The following is a 19,151-nucleotide window of genomic DNA, read 5'->3' as shown; positions in this document are numbered from 1 at the left end:
AATAAATAAGTTGGCATGAATACTACAATTGCTAACCTCTTTCTTAATAACTGCGTACACACGCCCGGCGACACGGGTGCAACACATTTTTTTCCCGCTGCGACACCGCGTTACGAGCGGCCGCTGCTGTGCGTGCAGTAGCAGTGGCAGTTGGCCACCGAGGAGCCTGCGCCTGCCGTGGACTGGACCCTCCCTTGCCGCAGCTCCGCTGGTGGAGTGGACGCTCGGCTACTCCCCCGCGCGGCCCCCGCTCTACTCCTCAAGGAGGCAAGAAGCTGCAAAGTTCACCCACCCTGCCCAGCGCGTCGTCTCTATCCTCCCCCAAATCCGCCAATTCTCCGTGAGGAAAGCAGGGCCTCGCGTCCGATTCGTCTCGCCTCGGCGATCCATCCGCGGCAGGTGTGTCCTCTCGTGCCAATTTCCGGTAGTAATGCGTCTACGTGGAGAAAAATTTCTGCTTTTGCGCGGAAATTTCGCGCCTTTCTGCTGACTTGGCGCTGTTACCGTGGCGTCTGCAGGTGCGCGGCTCGCCGGTTGGAGTCGGCAGGATCCTACTGCGGTTGGGACCTTCGTTCCGAGCTGGTTCGTGTTCATGCGGATCGGTTTGATGGGGATGGGAGAAGGCTGTCTGGGGATCAGGAGTGTTTCCGTGCCTGGGAGCTGAGAGCTGCCGATTGGCACTGGAGGATTAGGGTTTGGTTGAAGAGGGGCGAAGGAAATGGGGGGCCTTTGCTCCAAGGGCTCGGCGGTGGACAAGTCGCCCAGCGACACCACTCTCGGCCCCGGCCGGGTGGTCGACCACCATGACCGTCTGGTGGTGAAGGAGGAGAAGAAGGCTGTGGTGGGGGAGGCTGCTGCCAAGAAGATGCAAGAAGAGCAACATCAGCGGCAGCGGCAGCAGCCACCGCCGCCGCCGCAGTCTATATCAGTGTCGCAAACTTCAGTGCCTGGAGTGTCTGCAGATTCCTCCGCAGCACCATGGGATGGGGTGCCACAGCTGGCGCGGTTGCCATCGCAGAAGTCAGGGATAGGTGTAGCAAAAGCTACGGCTAAGGCAAGTTTTCAGTACTTCTTACTTTGTGTGAACTTTGGCCCAATATGTCAATATAGATGAATCAATCATGTGTGGCCATCTACTAAAAAACTTAATTTGTTGTTCATGTTGTTGAATTAATGCACACTATGCACATGGCGAATTTTACATTTTTTCCCCATGTAGAATCAGCCTTTCAGGAACCAGGATATCTTGAACTAGTGGATGATCTGCTAGCATACAAAATTTAACAAGTTTTCATTAAGTGCTTGGCAACAAAAGCATTTGTTGTTCTCTGCTGATCCCATTTCCCTGCTTGTCTACTTCAGCAAGTCAATCTAGTCCTCAAACTTTCCCCACTTTGTATTTGCTTAGGGTGGGAATTGCTGCATACTTTTGAGCGACCGAGTGCACATCTTTCAAGTCCAATACAGTTATGTTGTATTGATCTTCATGCTTACAGTGCCTTGTAGGTTTTGCTACTTATCGCCACACTACTATAGTTTTATAGCTCACCATTTTGCCAAGTGCATTGTAGGGAACATTTGATCTTTTTGAACTTTTATCATTCCTAAATAGAATTATTTGCCCTCACTGTTTATTCATGACTTCTGTTCCTCGAATGTTCAAAATGATACATGTCGTATCATGTTTCATCTTTTCTTACCATGTTGAAACAGGTGTCAGAAGTAAGCTCAATTCTAGGTAGAGCTGGTACTGCTGGCCTTGGGAAAGCAGTGGACGTGCTAGATACACTCGGCAGTAGCATGACAAATTTGAATATAAGTGGTTTTGGATCAGGCACTACAACAAAGGGCAACAAAATATCTATTTTAGCATTTGAGGTTGCTAATACCATTGTCAAAGGTTGCAATCTGATGCGTGCCCTTTCAAAAGACAGCATAAAGCATTTAAAAGAAACTGTGCTTCACTCAGAAGGTGTTCAGAATCTTATATCCAAAGATATGGATGAATTACTCAAGATTGCTGCTGCTGACAAAAGGTTAGTGTTCAATCTCTGCTGCTTTTATAAAATTCAACAGTTGTCTACAGGATTTGTTTATTTTAGGAATAAGTCCATGTTTAGCCCCTCAACACTCCTGTTCGTCTAATTTTAAACCCCAACTCTTTGGGCTAGTTTGCGAGCGCCGAGTGGACTGGCCTTCCATAATCCATCCTTGGGGCTGGTTCCTTCCATCGGGTACATGCCAGTGTCAGCCACTAGCCTCCCACCCCCTGCTTTGGTGCGAAGAAAGGGGAAAGGAAGGAGAAGAAGGTGACAAGCGGACCCAGACCAAGGTGGGGTACTGGGTTCTGGCTTTTAACTCAAGTCCACATCAACAGATGAAGTGGCATATGTACCAAGATGGATACAGAAAACCAACACCTTGTCAGGCTAAAACAGCTTCAAATGTGCTGAGGGGTCAAGGTTAAATGTGATTGATGGTTGAGGTCCAAAGTTTAGATGGCACAATAGCTGGGGGTTAGAATTGGGCAAATGGAAGAGATGAGGAGCCAAAAATGGGCTTATTCCATTATTTTATTTAAGTAACTTCAACCAGGCTATGTAGCAAACTTACCTGTAGTTACTTAACTTTTGTTTGGTCCAACAGGGAAGAGTTGAAAGTGTTTTCCACAGAAGTTGTTCGCTTTGGGAATCGTTGCAAGGACCCTCAGTGGCACAACTTGGATCGCTATTTTGATAAGTAAAGTTCATTGTTTGGCCCCTGCCTTTGATATCATAGAAGTAGCAATCTTGGGGTATTGATAATTAACTCAGTGCCTTTATGCATCAAACTCTTTCAGGCTGGCATCAGAACGGACCCCTCAACATCACTTGAAAGAAGAGGCAGAATCAGTAATGCAGCAATTGGTGACTTGTGTTCAGTTTACAGCTGTAAGTAAATATTTCTATGCCTTGGAAACAATGCTCTGTAATGAGAAATTGAGAATTGTTTAATGTAACCTTTATTATTTTTTTTACCCCATCTTGTAGGAATTATACCACGAAATGCATGCCTTGGATAGATTTGAACAAGATTATCAGCGTAAACATCAAGAAGAGGATGGTTCAAGTGTTGTGCCAAGAGGTCAGTCCAATTTGTATGATAATATAATGGAATCATCTATAGGGATTGCATGTGTTTTCCTCTGATTTGGTTGAAAGAACATCTTTATGTATCTTTTGGTTGGTGTTATTATGTTTTTTATCGTTAAAAAAACTTTAGATTGAAGCTAATACTATGTATGTCTTCTAAGTGACCAATTTTGTAAAAGAAAGGCTTGATGTTATAAAATTCACTGTGACTTTGACAGTTCTATGCATACATAAACAAGGTCCTGGTCTCTTATGTTGTCATCTATCACTGTCAACTGTCTGTATAATTGCCGTTAGGTGAGCAGCAGCTAGACCAATATATCTGAGGGAAGATGATTGATCTGACATATCAACTGCACCTGACAAATTCAAAGTAGCCAATTTATTTCTTGCGTCCAGCACTTGTTTTAACTTTCTTTTGAGGAAGGAATATAGTCAAATTCTGTTCTGCTCAGGTTGACCTGAATGAAATTCCAATAGTAGAAGATTGTGCTTAAGGTCTAATGAGATGATGCAGATTTAAAGTACACTGAGTCTGTAGCACAGCTGGATTTGTATCTGCTTCTTGTTAACATGGACATGAGTTACGAATAAGAACAACCCCTAGGGGAGAATTTCCCCCCCTTCCAATTCCCAGTACATTTTTCCATTTTAATATTACTGCCTGTACAATTAAGTTCCTCCTATGCTAATGCACAAGTGTACAACTACTGCTGCTATCTGGGCTGCATTTTAACAATTTAATCATTTTCTATGCTAGTGATGTAATTTATTCTATTTCATTCAATTTAATTGGATCTTTAGCTGGAGCATCAAGCCTCTTTTCTCCTCTTCTTTTGGTATTGTGTGTCAGACTATATTTTAATGGTTCAAATTGTTAATCGTTTCGTGAGTAGAATTTTGTGCACTGTTTTATTGTTGTCATTTAGCCTACCCCAACTTGCTTGGGGGAAAAAAGGCTATGTTGTTGTTGTTTTATTGTTGTCATTTGATATGATGCTGAATGTGGTACTGTTAATTTGCAGGTGATAACCTGCACATACTAAAGCAGGAAGTGAAAAGCCAACGAAAGCATGTTAAAAGTTTGAGGAAAAAATCTCTATGGTCCAAAAATCTGGAAGAGGTTGGTATGTAGCTTTATTTTAACTGGTCATTATGCTTGCATGATTGAGTAGCTATGTTAACAATGCAGTCTTAAGATTTTAGTCAATATATAGTTGATGACATTAATAATAGATACTCTATTCTAAAATATAAATTGAACTCCGCCAAAAATCTAAGAAAAGGTTGCTAAGAGTATCCACAGAAGCCACTTGTCGGTAGAAGTTTTTATTCTCTCCCTCTACCCAAGAATTGTGAGTAATAAGCAATCACTGTTCGCGTACACGGCCGTTTAGCCCGTGTACATGCTATACAGTGGCTTACCATGTCCGTTTAATCAGCCGTTTATCCCGTTTAATCACCATTTAGTCTGTTTAAATGGGTGTTTTGCCTGAATAAATAGCTCAACGGTAGGTGACTGTTTAGTCCGTTTAAACATTTAGGGTAACACCGTAAGCAATCACTTGCTTTCTATAGTTTTTTTCCCATAATTTTTGCATCTTGTTCAGGTTATAATATCCTACAAACAAAACCATAATGTCATGGGCCTATGCCTGCCCATGGACCTGCTCCAGTCCAGTGACAACAGTAGCACCCGTGTACTTTACAGTAATGTAGCAGTGTCCCATGTCTGGTTACTTGCTCGTTGAGTCTTGTAGAACCTTCCATATTGTAAAGATATGATCTGATCTATTAATATCTAATCTTAGCCTCTTGGGTCCATCCTTGAATGAAGGGAGCAGGATTAAGGGGTAAAACTATCCCGCTTTCATATCTCTTTGCGCTCCACTGCCTTCTCCATGCGACAATGCCTTTGCTGCCACCTCCTCTCAATCATGCCTCTAGCTTCCTCTTCCTTAAGTTCCTTCCTGATTCCTGGATAAACCTGTGACATATGAGAAAAAAGATTACAGCCTAGCATGCCTCTGCCATGTTGCGATTGTGTCTTACTACCATGGTCCTGCACCTCCTTTGCACACCAGAAGATATTTGCTGATTATGCAGCCGTGGATACAATTATTTAAAGTCAAACGAACAACCTGATATGGTTAGATGGAAGTCTAAGGGATAATAGGATAATCATATTTCTGCATATTATTATCTTGTTTGGATTTTAATTTCCATCATATGAAATGATAGCTACGGTCCACCAAATTGAGACTGGGATATAGATTCTCTAATAACATCGATTTGCTATGGTATATTAACCATATTACGGTCCACTGTTTTGATAAAAAAGGGCCCAGAGAATTGAAGGCTTGATGTTTTCTATATGTATCATAAATGTTTAACATCTATCTCTTTTCATTTATTATTATGCATCTATAGTCGATGTTTGCCATAATATCAGCAAGTTATTAGCTCTAGGAAAGCACGCAATCCTGTTCTACTAATTCAGAACATAATTGTTCCTCCTAGGTCATGGGAAAGCTTGTGGACATTGTGCACTTCTTACATTTGGAGATCCATAGTGCCTTTGGGCGTTCAGGTACTAAGCTTTGTGATTATATCATACGAAACTTGTGCACATATTGGGCTTTCGGCTAGTTTATTCTCTTGATTGTTTTATTGCTGAAAAGAGATACTTCAATTTCACCTTCTCCATTCTAGTGTCCCTACTAATGTGTCACAAGTCATACTTCAGTTTCACCTTCTCCACTCTAGTGCCCCTACTCCCTATAGTAAAAGCGCAAGGACTGCATGTTTACTTATAAATGGTTTTTTAGAATCAATGTAACACCTTTTTTTTTTTACTACCACCCAAACAACTAGATTATATGTTTTGTCAGCCTAAGCCATAGCACCGGTTACTTCTTTTGGAAGAAAGCTGAAGAGATTATTATACATGTGTATCCACCCTGTGGGTGGGCTGGGCTTTTAATGGTCTTTGGGCCGCACAGTGTTCTGGATAGAAAAAAATTCCCAGTGCAGACCCTATAGGGCCACACTGTACCGGGGCTAACTGTGCACTCCAACTACCCCCAGGTAGGAGGGCCCAAACCAAACCACAGTTCAGCGGCTGTCACACCAGGCCCCTGCCACTATTTTATGGGTTGCCATCGTTGCACGGGGGGGGGGGGGGGGGGGGGTTAACCAGCCCTGAAATTTGCTCCCTCGGGGAGTTGAACGCAGGTCCTGGGGTGTTACTCAGGTGTCACAATCATTAGCCTACGAACCTGGTTGCGGTGTTACAGATATCAGAGCATCCACCCCCATTGCAAGCCACAATGGCAAGTGGCTCCGGGGCAAGGTATCGGGCATAGGGGGGACTGGGGGGTAGTATGACATTGCTAGTCTAAACGAGTACACTGACTTATATCCTTTTCGCCGAAGTGAAGGCGAAAGCCCAAGAGCATTGTTATGCGTGCATATCCGCCGAGTGGGTGGCCTGACTTTTTAGCAAACCGCTGGTTGTCACAAGCAAATCAGTTCAAGTTCTTACAAATAAAGCTAACCCACTGGCATTTAACAGGCATTGTCACACTCACTCCCTCTTGAGAAACTGTGCCCATTGATTTTCTTGGTTACCAAGTATATAAAACATTCTTCTTATTTAACACTTATTTCTTAAATAGTACAGGGATGTGTTTCGTGCCTTATTTAAGTCATCATTTGTATGCCATACTTTATAGAATCTGTGGATCTGATGTATTTTCTGCCATTATGTCACAGGCTATGTTGTTGTTGTTATGTCACAGCAAGAGGCCTTGGGAAAATAATTTCACAATTGTTCATGCATCTGTGATCTATGATCAAACTTTTCTTTTTTAATATGTAATTTGCATATAATGAAAACATAAGCATGTTCATGATTTAAATTTTAAACATATTATGATTTTACGCTGAATGCTATGATGATTTTCTTCACCACTATTGTATTTAGCATTGACTGAAGCTTGTCATTCTAACACTATGCAGACAATGAGGAATCGCAGGAACCTACCAAACGACGTAATAGATTGGGTCCAGCAGGCCTTGCGCTGCATTATGCCAATATCATCAGTCAGATAGATACTCTTGTAAGTTCACAAACCCCACTATTTTATTATTTTTTCTGTGGCATGAAGAGAAAATTTAATAGGTCATTTTCTCTGTGTCTGCATTGCTGCTGCAATTTTGTCAATATCACATTACCTATTACTGCCCAGTATTCCAATGAGAAAATGCAGCTCTTCTATGGGGATGGAGGATTGGGGAGTGTTAAGTTCAGGGGGGTACTTGTTTTATGGTCACACACAGATTGAATGTTGTTGTGCTAGGAAACTCAACTTTTTATGAATTTGTTGTTGTGCTACAAAACTCAAAAAAAATTTTCTGGTAGTCTAACGAGGGTTGATCGTTTGGCAGGTTTCTCGATCAAGTTCTATTCCTCCAAACACAAGGGATGCGTTGTATCAAAGTTTGCCACCTACAATAAAGTCTTCTCTCCGTTCTAAGCTACACTCATTTGGAGTCAAGGAAGAGGTATGCGGGATGTTGCCATGACTTGGAAAATATAGTAGGCTTTAGAGTCAGCACCATACTATGCATATTACATGTAACTGTAAAGTTAATGTAAGCTTTTACTTGATTTGTGTAGCTTACTGTTTCTCAAATCAAGGCTGAAATGGAGAAGACCCTGCGGTGGCTTGTCCCTATTGCATCTAACACCACCAAGTAATCTAAACTACCTTCATACCAATATACCATGCAAAATCAGCTACAGGCTTCTGCTTATCCCCTTTTTTTTACTGAATTTATGATGATCTGTTCATACCAGGGCTCACCATGGCTTCGGATGGGTTGGAGAATGGGCAAATACAGGGTTGATAACTGACTTTGTTCAATTTTAACTGGAAAAGCAAATGGCTAGAACATCAAAGAAATTGATCTTTTTGTCCTATACAGGTCAGATGTGAACTGCAAGCCAATGGGGCAGATGGACCTGACCCGGATTGAGACACTGTACCATGCTGACAAGGACAAGACTGAAGCATATATCCTTGAGCTTGTTTTGTGGCTTCATCTTATCAGCCAGTCCAAAACTGCTAATGGTGAGAGGTCTCCAATCAAGTCTCCTGTCCGGTCTCCTTCGCAAAGGGGGACCTCAATCACATTGTCACCAAATGAAACCAGCAGCAATTCATCACCTCTCCTGACACAAGAAGATCAAGATATGCTAAGGGATGTCAAGTACAGAAAATTCATCCCTGGTATAAGCAAAAGCCAGGAGTTTGACACTAAGGCAAGGCATAACAAGCAAAGCAGGTTAAGCAAAAGTAACAGCCATTCACCAAGCAGTGGCAACAGGAAAGAGTTGCTATCAATCAGGAGGCTGCTTCCTGTGATCGACTTTGAGATCGATCGGACAAAAGCCCTTGATGTGATCGATAGAGTTGACAATCTAAGATTACAATGATGAATCTAGATTAATCGATGCCAAAACCACAAAAACATTCTGCAATATGTGATCTTGAAAATGCAGATTGCTTGAAGGATACAAGAAATCTGTTGAGCTAAATTGTCTGCAGCAAGGTGTCAGCTTGAAACGAACCGGCGCGGTGCCAGTTTGAAGGCACCAACCAAGGTAGAGATGCTGGCCACAGGCACATATGCCCAGGCCAACTTTGTATTATATATGGTGGGGTGAAAAGAGAAATTTTATTGTAAAAAGGAATTTGTTGTGTTTGTTAGCTCTTGTACAAGGAATGCAAGTTTTGAAGGAGAAAAGAGTATCAAAGATCTCGTCGTGTTTTCTTCTGTGTTGCCAAGATTCATTAGTCTTTCACCTCTTGAGGGTGAAATGTTTGACACAGTGAAGACGTGGATGCTCGCACACGTGCGCAGGATCATACCCAGTTATCATGAACTCGCGATGATGAGTTCACAACTGACATGCACGTCAACTATCACTTGATAAATAGTTGTATAAAATAATACGAGTGCTTGTGATAAATTTGAGACTTAACATAAAGAACTAACTAATTGAGTTTTGCTCATTTGACGGCCATTAAGCAGCATATCTTGTTGAAGTTCCTGAACTCCAGTATCCAATCTTGCTTTGTAGAGCTTTAGTGAGTTCTCAGTTTGATTGATGTCATATAAAGTATAACAAATGCTTGCAGATGGGTAAGCAATTGTGTTTTCTGGGTCAGCTGATCGGTTAGAATATCACTAGTCTATCAACCCGTGCTCAATAATATTAGAATGATGTCAATAATTATAATTATCTATCTCACGCTCTTTTCATCTATTAAATATTTTAACACATTTTCTAAAATATATATTTATTATTATCTAGTTACAATAAATTTCATTTTGCATCACACCTCCATATGTATTCAATATATGTTTAGATGAACTATTTGTTTGTGAATTGATATTTTTATCTTTTCTATCGTACATGAATATATGGTGACATATATCGTGGGTAGTATTTTATATAAATAATAATATAAATAATATATTAATAATGATAGAAGTAGTAATTTAGAACTTTATATTAGTGCACTTTAATATATTATTATAATTATATAATTTAGATTCAAATTTATGAGTAATTTAACTTGCAACAATAATAACTTAATTGGATAAGGGGAGTATTTGTATTATTTTTGTAATGTCACCTTTACACAAAAATTAGAGGGTTACTTTAGATTTTTTTATAATGGCAGAGGTGCGTAATTTAGATACATGTTTAGGGGGTTACTTTAGTCTATTTTCATAATGACCGAGGTAGGTAATTTATTAGAAAAGATAAGAGTTATTATAATTAGAGTTGTTGGATTGATGACTGGATGTTTCTGATTTTTGTGAGAATTTATAAAATTTCTCTATTTTTTCAGAGTGTCCACCTATGATTCTAGATGGCTTCATGTGGAGGCTCCAAAGGAGCCTCCAATTAGTAATAGTAAGATTCTAGTTTATTTCTCTCAAATTAATTAAATCTATCTAGTTTATTTTATTAATTTGTTGTGTTGACCTAATGATCCAAATTATTTATGACTGGCATCCTACGTCAAATATAGTAAAATCAATGTTTTCATATTTTAGGTGAACATCATTTGCTGTGAGTTTTGTAGCATCGGAATACCATAATCAATTTCTTTAAGCTCTAGTTTGGTAGTGATTTCTTAATCTGTTGTTCAGTTTGATATCGTAATTCTGAGATTGCCACATTTTTTAGTTCCATATGACCATATCTTGTCCCACAAACTCAAGCTCTTACTACCTTTTTTAGACCTGGCAAATGCTATTTGCTTCATCTTAGTATTTTTGTTTTCTTAGGCAATTTTTTTGTGATTTTTTTATTAAGGGACATCCTTAGCTTTGAATTGCCGAGATAGGTTAACATGATGAATTTTCTATATTTTAAATTGACCTAACTCAGTTGTTCAGGTACAATAGTTGTAGTTTTATATATTTTTTCAGGCTGTTTAAGTTTGTTATGAGGAATATCTTTGGAAGGACTTGCATACAAACATTATACTCCTGTACATCTTCAAGAAAAAACATCTACAATCTGTATCTCTTCAGAATAATTCCTTGATCCGTCAATTAAAGTTTTTTTTAAGCCTCTCACAACTATAGTATATGTTCATACACGCACACCCATCCACCACATGCACGTCTCACTCAAACCACACATGTACAAATAAATCTATAACTACACTAAGATTTAAATCGCGTCCATCTTGAGATCACTGAATAGCTCCGTAGGCAACGGGTGTTTCAGGGTGAGCACCACAAGCTCGAGCAGGCTCGCTCGGGCACCCGGTGAGCTTGCCAACCGAGCTAGAGCTCATTCTCCGTCAATCAGAGTTCTAATTGGAAGCTAAATGACCTTGTGTTGAGTTAATGGTCTGAGACTTTTAGAATTAGCATTTGACGAGCAAACTAGAAAAGATCTATATTATATAAAATACATATGATATAATATATAAATTTTTATATGATGTGTTTTGTTAAAGTGCATTTACGTGTATTTTATATAGGCAATGCACCCACCCTCTCAGTTATAACTATAACAATTCTTATTGCAACGAGAATGGTATCGAGTTGAAAGTAGGTCGAGTTGCAACCAATTCATGTTTATTTATAATCTAGTCTATTTGAATTGTAATTGATTCGCGTGCAGTTGCAACTAGTTCAGTTCAGGACCATATGCAATTACTTCCATTCTCCGAGAGCCTTCTCGAACCCATCAAATCGCCAAGCAGACTACCAAAGCAAACAACTCGCTCGGAGAAAACTCCGGCGATCGAAGTGCTAGAGCGCCGCGGAAGACGGCGGTCAGGGATGGACGCGCCGGGGGAGCTGCAGTGCGTGGGTCGGCTGGAGGTTGCCGCGCCGCCGCCGGCGCGCTACCTCCGCGTGGGCTCCCTCCCCGTCCCTACTGACTCCTCCGCCTCCCTCCCAGCCCTCCTGCCCTACCCGTCCCCGTATGCCCGTCTCTCCCTACTCTCGCCTCCGCGCGCATGCTTATGTCATGCGCCTTGCATTTAGCTAGTGCTGGATGTGGCTCCTGATCGACTCCAATGGCCTGTTTTAAATCGCGAGCAGCTGATGCTTAGGGTTTAAAGCGTCTCGATGTAATGTAGGGGTTTCGTAAGGATTGAAACTGAGAATTTGAGATAGAACGCGGTGGCGTCCCTCCATGCTCTGCAATTAGAATTATTTGTTTTTTATGATTTGGTAGGGAGAACCCTTTGAGATAGGCATCAGTTTAGAGCTGAGGATAAGTTACCAATTGCTTATTCAGTTCGTAAATTTTCATGATAGGAAATGGTGATAGAATTGTTTTGGTGAAATGAATAGCAATCACCTGAGCCAAGGAGCTCTTGGCGCAGTGGCAAAGGCCACTGGCAGGGAGGCTCCCGCCCAAGGTTCGACCCCTGGGTGCGGCACCTTAAACTTCAGGGGTTTCCCTTGGGGTATTTCTTTTTAAAAAATAGCAACACCTGCTGATGTTAGCTAGGATTGGTCTGATGGATGGATGCAACCTACTGCTGATAGTAACATATGGCATTTTATAGCTTAGACACAATTGCAGGGTTGAACAATAGAAAAATTGAGTAGATGATTACCTTAATTTGTCTGGTTGGGTGATTATTTAATTTGCCTGTTAGTTTCTTGCGGTGAAATGTATAAGGTAACCAAGTTATAGAATGTGGTAACAACAGATCCGGCTGTGCTTGGCAATGTTGCCATATGTGAGTAGTAGAAGTTGTTTTGTGAGATTACCATGCTATTGGGTCAAGAAGAGAATTACTGTTTAATTATGGCCGTGCTGTAACAAAACATGCAGGACTGGAGCTCCAAGATATCAAATGCTGCCATTGGAGACTGATCTCAACACTCTCCCTATGATTCCAAACATCCCGGAGAAGGTTTTTCCAAATGATGCAAAGAATACTGAAGGTGATCCCACTTGACGCTTGATAATTATAATCTGATTAAAGGAAAGAGAAAAAAAAATACTGGCATGTGGTCAACATCCTGTTCGAGCTGTCCAGTACTGATGCATTATATACACGTATGTGTGACAGTTCATTTATTATTGTTATCTTTATAACTCTGTTGGAATATCTCGAAAGAGGTAGCTTTGGATAGGAGCGCTTGGAGACTAGTTATCAGCGTGCCTGAACCATGACCTTTGTTTCTTTGGTTTTCATCTCTAGCCTACCCCAACTTGCTTGGGACAAAAGGCTATGTTGTTGTTGTTGTTGTTGTTGTTGTTTGTATCTTTATAACTCTGTTAATACTGTTCAGGGTTACGGTATGACAGTGGACTTGTCGACCAGAACTTATCAAAGAAGTGTGAAGCACTAGCTGTGTCAGGTTTAGCGGAATATGGTAATGAGATAGATGTGATTGCCCCTGCTGATATTCTGAAGCAGATTTTCAAAATACCATACTCCAAGGCCCAGGTGTCCATTGCTGTGAATCGTATAGGAGATACACTCATTCTTAACACAGGGTAAGTAGTTGGTTGCACTATAACCATCATGTGGAACATAGTACAAATGCAATGCTAAATAATCATCATGCTGAATAATTGTGTTGTAGGCCTGATGTTGATGAAGGTGAAAAGATATTTAGAAGACAAAACAACCAGCCTAAAGGATCTGATCCATCGATTTTTCTGAATTTCGTGATGCACTCCGTGCGAGCAGAAGCTTGTGATTGCCCCCCAAGTCATCAACCTTCACAGGAGAAGCAAACAGCCTCAGCAGTCTTACGTGGACCCTTTGGCTGTAGGGAGGGTTCTTTTGATTCGCCACCATCATCTAGTTTTAGCACATCACCATATCTGGACCAGAATGATAGTAAAAGTAGAAAAGCTCCGCATGGTACTCATGAAAGCCTGTACTTAGGAGCAAGGAAAAATAAGCAAAAAACAAAAGGATCTGATCCTATAAAAAAGACCGCTCGTGTTGGAGAAAAAACCAGCTGTGAGATGCAAGAATCTGAGAAGAGCAAGAAAGTGGGAAACAATGGATTTCGGAAGGTTTGCTTTTGGGAATTCCACAATTTCCATATGCTTTTGGGTAGTGACTTGCTCATATTTAGTAATGAGAAATATGTTGCAGTCAGCTTGCACCTATGGGATGTCTCTAGACAGGTATTCTTTCGTTACTGATGACTATGACTACACATTTTTTTCATCCCTATTAACAAATTGTATTTTTATAGGTTACTCCACTGAACTGGCTTGAAGCTTGGCTTGACAATGTGATGGCAAGTGTTCCAGAATTGGCCATATGTTATCATCAGAATGGTGTTGTTCAAGGTTATGAACTTTTAAAGAATGATGATATATTTCTACTTAAGGGTGTCTCAGATGATGGCACACCTGCATTTCATCCACAAGTTGTCCAGCAAAATGGCCTTGCTGTCCTGAGGTTCCTTCTGGCTAACTGTAAGCAAGACCCTGGTGCATATTGGGTATGCCCCCCCCCCCCCCCCCGGCCTTTTTTTTTTGCTAGCTGTGGCAACTTCTGTGAACATGTTATATTAAATCCCCTTGATTGATTGTATTGCCTAAATATCTCGTCTTAGGAGCAATGGCGATCTTGCATGTTCTCATTCATTATACTGAACCTTTGGTTTTTCAGCTGTACAAAGGTGCTGAAGAAGATGTCATACATTTATATGATCTGTCTATCTTGCCTGAAAAACATACAGCTGGTGATCATAGATCTCCATGTGGTCCTATGCCATCCTTTATAAACAAGGGGAGAAAGGAGTCATTGTTGTCTTTGGGTACACTCCTTTATCGTGTTGCTCACAGGATGTCCTTATCTAAGGTACTGGAGTATTATCTTTCATACTTTGCTTCCTTACTTCGCTGTTGACTATTAATAATGCAAAATGTTTGGCAATTCTTTATATATGTTTTTCAGGTGCCTAGTAATAAAGCAAGATGTGCACAGTTCTTCAGAAAATGTTTGGACTTTCTCAGTGAGCAGGATCACCTGGTATTCTATTTATCATGTCATTTTGTAATCTTTTTACTGTATTAGTGTAACAGTAGAGTTGCAATATTTATTTTCTTTTTTATCTTCTAGGTTGTCCGGGCATGTGCTCATGAACAGTTGCCAGGCTCATCCTGAAATGCTATGAGGAGTTGGAATTGACATCTGAATCGTTTATGATTGAATCTGAAGTCACCCTTACTGATCTGGATGATGATTCTCCAGAGTTGAGACTCGAGAATTTACCATCAAAACAAAATGTATTGCCAGATATTGGCAAGAATGAGCCAGCAGCGCTAGACGATATGTTGGAATGCTCACCATTGCTGTCTTCTGGTACAACTGATAGTTTAGTGGAACCAAGCCATGTTGATGATGGTTCTTCATCTTCCATTGCAAAAGAAGACATTTCTGTGGATAGCTTGGTAATGTGTCAGACGGGAATATCAAAAACAATTGGTGATGCGATCTCCTCTAAATTGGCTGCCATACACCACATATCTCAAGCTATCAAATCCCTTAGATGGAATCGCCAATTGCAGAACAATTAGGATGGTTGCAACGACAGTGCAGATACCATTTGGGAGAGGTCAGTCGACTTCTCTTTATGCCGATGTGGTGATGTTGATTGTATTGAAGTCTGTGTAGGGAGTGGCTGCCAAAATCGAAAATGGATCATAAGTTGTGGAAACTTGTTCTCTTGCTTGGGGAATCTTATTTGGCACTTGGAGAGGCATACAAGAATGATGGGCAGCTTCAGCGCACCCTTAAAGTTGTTGAATTAGCTTGTTTGGTTTATGGGTCTATGCCTGGACATCTTGATGGTGATGAGTTCATCTCATCCATGACCTGTTCATTGGGCCAGGAAGATGTTGGTCTAAAAACCAAACTTGTACTGGATGAGGCAGGCTATTGTAAGAATACCAAATGCTTCAGCTATGAAGTTACTTCCCAACGGTTGCCACCCAATTATTTATTTTGGGCAAAGGCATGGATGCTTGTTGGTGATGTCTATGCAGAATATCATAGATTGAGTGGTCATCGAGCAAAGGTGGTACCAGAACAAAAGTCTCGTGGTGAAGTTAGAATGTCGAATGAAGTAGCCTTGGAAGTCAAACGTCTTAAGAGAAAACTGGGAAAGGATAAGCAGAACTGTGGCACATGCTCTTTGATAAACTGTAGCTGCCAAAGTGACAGGGCAAGTAGTGGCAGCAGTGCAAGCAGCAGTAGTCCTGAGGCCTCCACAATCTATGGTCGAAAGAAAAATAAAAAATCACTTGGCAGGAACCCTAAGGCACAGGAAGCTATTCAAGGTTCTGAAAAGCAGCAGCATAGTGTGAAAGATACGTGTAATGCAAACAACTCAGTATCAAATGATGATGTTGACCACCACAATCATGCCAGGGAAAATCAGTCTAGAAATATGGATGGTGTTCCTGATAAATCTCACACAAGTATTCCTACTGTGAGGGATGGCGGCATCTTCAAGTTCCTGGGTGGTCCCAAACCAGGAGATATTGAGTACAACTTGTCTTCTGCTATTCACTGTTATGGTGCGGCCAAGGGAGCATTGTTCGCATATCCTGTGCATTCAGCAGAAATTTCCACTGTTCATAAGAAGAGAGGTTGGGCATTTAATGAACTGGGCCGCTGTAGACTTGAGAGTAGAAATCTGAGTAGTGCTGAGATTGCTTTTGCAGATGCTATTAGAGCATTTCAGGAGGTCTATGATCACACAAATGTTATATTGATCAACTGTAACTTAGGTCATGGTAGGAGAGCATTAGCAGAGGAATGTGTGTCCAGGATTGATGAATTTCAGAAGTTTGATCTTCCTGAAGGCACATATATGCAATCATTTAAGTCAGCCAAGTCAGAATATTTTCAAGCAATAAACTACTATTCAGCAGCTAAGAGGCAACTGAAGTATGTCAATACTGAGGTCGATAAAGTACTGTACCATGAGGTTTATACACAGTATGCCCATACCTACCTGAGACTTGGAATGCTTTTGGCAAGGGAAAGCTTCTTAGCTGACAGTTATGAAGGTGGACTCATTGATGACTCATCTAACAGAACAGTTCTAGAGATTTCAGCAAGTGATGCTTTTCGGGAGGCATTGTCTACTTATGAATCCCTTGGTGAGCATCTCAAACAGGAAGCTCCTTTTGGTCATTTTCAGCTCGCTTGTTATCGGAGGGATCTGTGCTTAAGATCTCTGGACTTAGTTGACAAGGATGTTAAACAGAAAAATGAGTAAATGACGATAAATATCGTCAGAAAAGCAAGTGGTATTGTTCCCGAGCCGAGAAGAACTGGCAGAAGGCTTTAGAATTTTATGGTCCGAAGACACATCCTACTATGTTTCTTAATATCCTTATGGCGCAGTCTGCCCTTTCCATTAATATCTCTAATTCCTTCCACTCAACTTCGGTATGTTTCCCCCCAGGTCTTGCTACTTATCTCCAGCTTTTCAGTGTGCTAGAATTAAGTTTGGTAGTGTTCTAGAATTAAGTTCAATCACTCTTCTGTATGGCATTTTGAAAAGGGCATTACCTATTCAAAGGCCTTGTTCAGTGTGCTAGTTCATGGTATGCTTAGAAGAATCATAGCTGCTATGCTTTATATTCGATATGAGAGCATTAAGGTTGTAGTGGTAGGAAATTTTGATAAGTAACTGGATTTTGTTTCTTCCAAGGAGTAACAGTTTCTTGGAGGGCAAACTCTGGAAAGCTGTTTTTTGGCGGTATACGAATCTCTACGGCCAGCGCACACTAGCTAGAATCTATTACACTGCCTCATCATAGTTCTTTGTAATTACCTGTAGGTACTAGGTAGAAATTAGCTAAGGTCTCTCGCCTTGAGTTCACCCTTTATCTGCACCTTTGTTCTCCTCATCTTATATGTGCAATCCAGAAGTAAATGTTCCTTTTGAATTTATTCCATAATTTGTGCCTCTTTCTTACAGATGCTTGAAACTGCACTGGGTCACTTGTTGGAAGGGCGGCAGGTGGTCGAAGCAAATGAAGACTACTCCAACGATGTGGATCTGGACATAAAGCCAAAGTTCTGGAGCCAGCTGCAGAGCCTGCTGAAGAGGATGCTGGCTGCATCGCTACCTAGCAGCACAGGCAGAGTAGCTCCTGTCGCTCAGTCCAGCACTAGCAACAGAGAAGCTGCAAAGCTGAAAGAGATGTACCGTCTGTCGCTCAAGTCTTCCTCTCTGGGCCAACTGCATGCGTTGCACAAGCTTTGGATCTCTTAAAGACCTACTACTACTTTACAAATGGTCTCTGCCCATGTTTTCTTGTCGGCATCTATCTTATTGTTGTGAATCGTGATCACGCTGTCTTTATTAAGTTTTCACTGCACACTTGTTAGTGTTGACCTCCAGGTCAAGTTGTATCTGTAACGAACATGTCAGGTACCATGATTAGGGGCATCTAACCAGAGGACTAAATCACCCTTAAAACACAAAACATATGTTAGGCGATCGGGCCCACGAAAGCCTACAGCCGCACTCCAATCCAAAGGAAAGGAAAGGAGTCAAATAAGTCCAATCCACGGTTCAAGTACACAGTGTGGCCCGTCCGCACCCCCCTCGAACCCGCGAGGCAATCTCCGTCTCGCTCGAGGGCTTCCCGCCGAGACCCTCGAAGGTGTCCCGCATCTCCGCCTCGCTCGAGGGTGGTGAGCCTACCCTCGAGAGAGAAGATGAACTTCGCCTCGCTCGAGGCCACCTCTTGACGGAAAGGACAAACGGTCCATCCGCTCGCCCGCCCGTAGTACGGAGGCATTAAATGCCAACCACTCCTCCACAGCGTCCGGGTCAGACGACGTCGGGCCGTCATTCCCCACAGTGGCTGTGACCGGAGTTCCGTCTGCCAACTCCGGGCACTGCTCTACCATTCCAGACGTTGCGGTGCCATAGTGGGAACTTGCGATGCTGTGCGAGACGTGCTCGGCACTGTTCCAACCACTGTGCTGCCAACTCCCTGTACTTCCCTCATGCTTTTCCCTCCGCAGGAACCCTCGAACGGCGTGGGCGCGACCCTCGGGCGCGGTCCGGACCTTGACCAGATCAAGATCCCCGCCTGCAGGACCCTCGAAACATTGCCACGGCGAGCGCAGAGGACAGTACCCTCTACAGCAACCACCATGCCTCCCGCTGGAGCTGCCAGGACACCGGCGCGTTCTCCGCAGGACCAAGGACGACACCCAGGACGACTGCACGCCGGCGCCTCACTCTCAGTGCGGCACAATGTACTTTCTACAGTATTCTGCCACTGTACGCCCCCCTATTCGGGGAAGAACGACAACTTCTCCTTTCTCTCGTACATGTACACCGCTCCTCCTTGTGTCTATAAAAGGGGGAGGCGGGTTCTGTCTTTCGATCGACGTTCATCGGGGCAGAACACTACACTCAGCACCACTCACAGAGCACATACGCTCTTCTGAGCCC

General features: G+C 42.0%; 1 protein-coding gene and 1 pseudogene across 1 annotated transcript; both read left to right on the top strand.

The window, feature by feature from the left end:
- The first annotated feature begins 38 nt into the window (after positions 1 to 38).
- Positions 39 to 8,968, top strand: LOC120672241 (protein PSK SIMULATOR 1-like). The gene is made up of 13 exons (XM_039952557.1): positions 39 to 399; positions 519 to 1,054; positions 1,714 to 2,036; positions 2,647 to 2,739; positions 2,840 to 2,930; positions 3,030 to 3,123; positions 4,157 to 4,254; positions 5,652 to 5,721; positions 7,152 to 7,252; positions 7,581 to 7,697; positions 7,813 to 7,889; positions 7,993 to 8,037; positions 8,121 to 8,968. Exons 2-13 carry the CDS (start codon positions 719 to 721, stop codon positions 8,629 to 8,631), a joined length of 1,956 nt encoding a protein of 651 aa, XP_039808491.1. The 5' UTR covers positions 39 to 399; positions 519 to 718; the 3' UTR covers positions 8,632 to 8,968.
- A 2,401-nt stretch (positions 8,969 to 11,369) lies between these two features.
- Positions 11,370 to 18,119, top strand: LOC120673249 (annotated as a pseudogene).
- Positions 18,120 to 19,151: the final 1,032 nt, after the last annotated feature.

Source organism: Panicum virgatum, chromosome 5N, assembly GCF_016808335.1.
Source record: "Panicum virgatum strain AP13 chromosome 5N, P.virgatum_v5, whole genome shotgun sequence".
NCBI classification, from domain to species: Eukaryota; Viridiplantae; Streptophyta; class Magnoliopsida; order Poales; family Poaceae; genus Panicum; species Panicum virgatum.
The sequence above is the reverse complement of the archived record's forward strand: the minus strand, read 5'-3'. Positions and strand labels throughout refer to the sequence as shown.

Excerpts from the sequence above, each read along its gene's own strand:
- LOC120672241 (XM_039952557.1), top strand. The coding sequence starts at position 719 with ATGGGGGGCCTTTGCTCCAAGGGCTCGGCGGTGGACAAGTCGCCCAGC. Across the intron at positions 2,037-2,646 it reads ATTGCTGCTGCTGACAAAAG|GGAAGAGTTGAAAGTGTTTT; the intron begins GTTAGTGTTCAA and ends TTGGTCCAACAG. Across the intron at positions 2,740-2,839 it reads TTGGATCGCTATTTTGATAA|GCTGGCATCAGAACGGACCC; the intron begins GTAAAGTTCATT and ends AAACTCTTTCAG.